At 51.6% G+C, this 6,000-nt stretch overlaps 1 protein-coding gene across 1 annotated transcript in view; it reads right to left on the reverse strand.

Moving 5' to 3' along the window:
* Window positions 1-6,000, reverse strand: part of IGDCC3 (immunoglobulin superfamily DCC subclass member 3) — a 100,309-nt gene extending 94,309 nt beyond the window's left edge. Inside the window, exon 1 of the mRNA XM_064388719.1 lies at window positions 5,784-6,000. Coding sequence (XP_064244789.1) covers window positions 5,784-5,850 — 67 coding nt within the window. The 5' untranslated portion in view covers window positions 5,851-6,000. The remainder of the gene's footprint in view (window positions 1-5,783) is intronic.

The following is a 6,000-nucleotide window of genomic DNA, read 5'->3' on the forward strand; positions in this document are numbered from 1 at the left end:
GAGTAGTTGGGTCCATCTCACTTTTCCTGGTGCAGCATCACTGGGAGCAGTGCTGGGGAGACCAAGGTAGCACCAGCTTCCTTCCTCATCTCACCAACAGCATGACATCCACCTGCAAATTGCCTCACAACAGCACAAATTTGCCCCCTTCTGATTTATTGTGTTTCTTCCCAGCATAACAAAGCCTTAATCAGCAGCATAACCACCACCAAGGATAAGCACTCCAGTCCTGCTCCAATAAAGCAAAAGAAGATGTGCAGGACCAGAGGATTTTAGTGGGATTTCATAGGTGAGTATCAGGATCAAAAACCTGGATGCAGGTTGGGCCATGAACATGAAAAATAGCTCCTGCTTTTCCAGTGGTGGGTTGTTTTTCATTCAAATCCTTTTGCAAATGGAAGGATATGGAAGGAAGAGATATATGGACCTGAAAGATGTTCTCCAACAGATTATAACAAGCTTCAGGCTGATGAAATTGGCAGCCTAAAAATCCAGCTGCTGCCCTCTTAAATCTCCTTGAGCCTGACCCAGACCCTAAGGAGAAAAGCACTGCACTGCAGTAAAGTGCAAATTGGCTCTTTAGGGCATCCAGAAAATTTACATTTAAAGAAGAGGAGAATAGGCTGTAACAGGCCCCACATCTTGCTGGCAGTAAAGTTTACTAGCTCAGAATTTTTTATTCCCTTTCCTTTTGGACAGGAGGTTATATAAAGCAATTTTTCCATCAGGGAGCATAAACCACATCCACTCATTAAACGATTGCAGGAGGTCTCTGACCTCCTAACAGAGAGGGATAACACAACCTGTCAGCCACCTGACGGAGAGCCCAAAAACACCCAGCATCACTGCCCTCACTGGGGACACTGATTTTAGCTGAGGAAGGCAAGGAGCATGAAGAGCCAAAGAAGTTGCCCCAAATAATTTTCAGATGTTTGAGACCAGACAGCAAATCCCAGGAGGTTGCTTGTTGAGCACTGTGGAAGCTGGAAGCATTCACAGCACAAAGAGCCTTTCTAGGACAAGCCCCAAGTCCTTGTGGGCTCCCCCATATCTAAAGAAGGCAGGATAAAACTTGTTGGTATAGCTGGAAAGGGCAAAGACCTTTCCTGAGCTAATTACCCACAGCAGTTCCATCCACAGCGAGGCATCCTGAGAGCATGGCAGTAAGCTGAGCACAGGAGGCACTGTTATTTGCATTCCCCATGTATTTCACAGCCCTGACCAGATCACAGCCTCACCACAGAGGGCATCAGCGACACAAGCACAGAGCTGGAAACAGCCGTGCACAAACATAGAGCAAAGGCACAGCCAAGATGGGAAATGCTGTGCCAGAGCCAGGCTTCAGCTCCCAAGGCTGCTCTCTCAGCCGGTTCATTCCCTGACGCTGCAGGAAAGCATCAAGGAGGTGGCTGTCCCCACAGCTGGGCCCTTGCACAGAGCCAGCAGGAAACAGACTGGTCACTCAGTGAGTGATAGTGCCTGTGGATCAGAGATGGTGGCTGGCATGATGGCACAAGGCTGCCAAAAGAGCCACAGGCGCCTTGGCACCCCAGTGCCAAACCCCACCAGCCAACACAGCCCTGCCACCAAGCCCTTGAATTTCAGCTTGAGTTCTGGCAGGCAGGGATGCCATGCAAGGAAAAGGAAGGAAAGGTCTTTCCGCAGGAAAGTTGCGCATGACAAACTTTAAAACTCTTAATTGTATCCAGGGGATACAATTAGTACCAATACAATTACAAAAAGCAAACTCAGCTCTCTCTCCTCCCTGCCATGCCTTCTGATTATCACCTCCCACCCTGAAATTCAGGATGGAGGAAAGCACAAGGAGCTGAGCACTGCATGGATCCCTGCTCGCTCCAAAACCAGCGCCTTGAAACACGAGCTCTTCTCTCTCTTTTCACGTACTCTCAGGTTTCAGCAGCAACGACCCTTCTGCAAAAGCATCTTCACAGCTCAGCAGAACCATTCAGCACGACCTACATCCCCTGACTTGCCATCAGCTTCATCAACACAATCTCATGTGCAAGAACAACAAAAAAACCAGGCAGCAAATCCTTGACTCCGCTCTGAAACTCTGGTTTTAAATTACCAACACGGAGCAGGTCTGGGTTGTTAAGTGACTGGGCTGCTCTCGAGTGGAGGGTGCGATACAACGGTGACATCTGATATAATGGCAAGGCCAGATCAGCGTGCTCGGTGCTTTCCTCGTGCACTCGCCTGTTTGCCTCTCTCTTCTCTTAAAGTGCAATTATTGACATGTTCGCCTTCTTAACCATCAGTTTTATAAGCTTGCCAATGACTCCTGAACATGTGCAAACAATTATTTTTATTTTCTTGCAAAACCAAAATGTTGGATATTCTTTTGGATAAGCAGACGCGGGTAGATTTTCATGAGCCCTGCTACATAATTTATTAGTTTCTAAACTCTGTAAAACTAAAAGCTCCAGTAAAGTTCAAATAAGTTTGTGATTTCAAAATAATTTTGAATGGACTATTCCTGTTTCTGAGTAATGATACACAATTGATTTAAATGGGAATTCTTAATCTGCAGAGGTAGATTCTTGCATTGTTTTGTTAGTTAAATAAAAGGACAATATCGTGGGCCAGAAGCCCAGGAGTGCAAAGCATGAAATATTGTGGGGAACAGGGACCAAGAAAAAAGCATCTTCAGTCCCAGATCTGCTGCAGGCTGCAAAATTAAGTACATGATCTGCTCATCCCATGGCTTTGGAGCAGAGTCTAAGGGTCTGTGAAGCAAGGGCTGGCATTGCATGGGTTCACTGCTTGGCACTTCACATGCTGTGACACAGGACCCTTGAGAAATAAGGACATCAGAAATAAAAAGTTCAGGCAGACAGAAAGAGGGAGAGAGACTTTCTCGTTTGCACAAATAAAATGAGGGCAGTTTTGCAGCTCTCTGCCAGGCAGTGCTGCTGTTGAGCTTAACCATGCTGGCCTGTGCCAGGCTGACAGCACATGGGCCAAAGCTGGGACTGAACATGATGGAAGGGAGTGGGGAGCCCAGCAATGATCCTGGATCTGGGATTCTCTGCCCAGATCCTCTCCCCTGGAACCCTCTTCAAGCTCCTAAGTGAGCATGGGAACTTGTTCTGTGCCAGATCCAGAGCCTGACAGGTAACAAGAAGAAGCACAATTACACCAGCTTAATATTTCTAACAGCCTTGGCAGGGGGTGGTGGGGCAGATTAGAAGGGGAGCAACCTGTCCTGTTGCCCCCTCTCCCACCTTGCTTTATACACTTCCAAAGTTTACTTTTGGCACCATGATGGCCCCAGCAGGCTCCTGAGTGCCATGAGCACGGGGGGCTGCACACTCACAGCCCTGTGCCAGCTTTGCCCTGAGCACAGGTCCCAGAGGTGGTGCATGCTGATACGGCTGAGCAATGCCTGCCCCATTTCATGGGCTGCCTGCTGCCTCCACGCGGGAAAACCACGTCCTGAGATTCTCCTGTTGAACTCCCGAGAGAGACGAAGCCCAAACGTGGGCTTGAATTTCATACCGAGTCTCTGAGCGTTACTGGGGAAATGATACCTGATACTCTCTATGTATATTAAGAAAAAAGACAGGGTATTACATCAATTTAGTAGAAAGCAATCCCTTTCTTTTCATCTGAAAAAAGACAACAAAGCCATACAGAGTAGAAATTAGTGAAAGCTTATAGCTTCAATAATTTAGAAGTTAAGCCTACTTAAACATAAATGACGATGTTTAATTCCAAGGCTGTTACTGAGCAGAGCCGGGGAGCCTCTCGTATCCTACGCCTGCCTCTGAATGCCGGGCTCAGCAATAACAGACAAAAGCTGTCCACCACCCAGAACAAAGAGCTCCAGGAAATTAAAAAAAAAAAAAAAAGAAAAAAGAAAGAAAAAGAAAATACTGTCTCGCTGCTGAGCCCACTCCCGCACGCTGACCAGCAGCTCCCAGTGCCTGGCTCACAGTCGCCAGAGCAGCATTTTGGGGAGTTTGAAAACCACAGGGCTGGGAGTGGAGCATCGCGTCCCGCACAGCGCGGCACTGCTCCGCCACAGCATCCCCGGCGAGGCAATGACTGACACTGACTGTACTGAACTCGGCACAGCGCACACGCACGTTACCTCGCTGTTAGCCACGCTGAGAGCACAGAAATCCAACGAAGGGGGGTGAAAAACCGTCAGAACCAAAAAACTTTGAAAGTGTCGCCAAACACTCCTCAGCAGGGCCAGCAAAACACACGCCGAAGTCAGGAGCCGCTGACCCGCCAAGGCGCAGCATAAACAAACACACGGGGCAATTTGGACAGCAGCAGCAGGCGATAACCTGGACACAAATTAAAGTTGCTAAAGTTCTGCTTTCAAGTATTCACCTCTTTTCCTTTCCTCCATCAAAAAAAAAAAACATTAAAAAAACAAACAAACAAACAACAACTTTTTAAATCATCCTCGCAGTACTACTCAGGAATTTTAACATAATAACAAGACCTGCTTCATTACACCCACTTCACAGATCACTTCTATTTTCTGCGAGTTACACTGGCTTCTCCTCCTCGCGCGGTTGCTACGGACCACGTGGCGAGATTTATGATACGACTAACCCACAGCTTTGCCTTCTAAACACCCCAGCAGCTAATCTTTGATAAATCTAACACACACTTTTCTCCCTCTGAGCATGCTGGGCTGCTTACAGGGCTTTTAAAAAATAATTCAGAATAGACACAGAATAGTTTGGATTGCAAGCGACTTTTAGGACCATCTCGTTCCAGCTCCCCGATATGGGCAGGGACACCTTAGACTAGCCCAGGTTGCTCAGTTCCTACTTTTCCTTATCTAGAAGGCGTTAAAGAGAGACTAGAACAGGATGCACACGCGTATTTTGCTGCAGAACAGCATCTTTATCAGATTAGACCATGCATCACCAGCAGAAGAAAAACACTGGCATTTATCCGCAGGACATGTGCACAGTAGGGCCAGGGAAAGCTCTCTTTTGATGTTCTGTAGTCCGGCCAGGTGGACTGTGCTACCAATGCGGACAGAGCTGACGTTACAGGAGAGCACAATATATTTGCAGGTCTGAAGTTGCTCGCCCTCATCCCCGCAACTTGTCTGCCAGCATCTCTTCTCTCGCTCTCACAGCCTTTGCTGACGAACGCGACGCGTCCGCCGGGCGCTGCCGCCCGCTCGCACCGCGGGGACGATCCCGGCGGCTCTCACGATCCGGCACGGGGGGATGGCCAGCCACGCCACCGCCCCGGCAGCCACCACAGCCCTGCCCAGCGCCAGCAGTGGGGGCTCCACAAACACCACCGTCCCTCCCTAGAGCCCCACGCACAAGAGGTTTCCAGCTGGAAGCACAGCTCCTGGCGAGCACTTCGGGATGGGCTGGGGATGAAGGCGCTGGATGGGCTGGTGCGGGACGCCGCAGCCCCAAGCCACGAGCCCTGCTCGCCCTCCCGGAGGAACGCGGAGGGATGCGGAGCCGCGGGGACCCCACGCCGCACCGGCGGGGACACGCGGAGCTGCTCGGCCCCGAGCCACGGGGAAGGGCAGAGCGCGGGGCTGCGAGTGACCGCGGACGGGCGAGGGGAAACGGGACCGGCGGCGGGGATGGCGAGGGACAAGGGGATGAGCAATGCCCTGGCCACATCGGGGGTGATGAGGGGACGCAAAGTGCAGGAAGCACGGACGGACGGACGGAGCGGCCGCGGGGAGCGACGCCGGTGCCGGGCGCGGCGGCAGCAGGTCCATGTCCGCGCCCCCTCCCGCTCCCCCAGCCCAGCCCGGCTCTTACCTCCGCGGCAGACAAGCAGCAGCAGCCCCAGCAGGCAGGCGGGCAGCGCGGAGCCCGGCGGAGCCATGGCATCCCGGGCGGGCGGGCTCGCCTCCCTGCGCCCCACGGGGAGGGAGCAGCCCGCCGGCAGAGAGGGAGGGAGGGGAGGAGGGAGGGCGGCCAGGCGAGAACCACCCCCAGCTGTGGGGCGGGCGGGAGAGGGGGGGGGGGAAAAGGA

This window comes from Passer domesticus, chromosome 14, assembly GCF_036417665.1.
Source record: "Passer domesticus isolate bPasDom1 chromosome 14, bPasDom1.hap1, whole genome shotgun sequence".
In the NCBI taxonomy this organism is placed as follows: Eukaryota; Metazoa; Chordata; class Aves; order Passeriformes; family Passeridae; genus Passer; species Passer domesticus.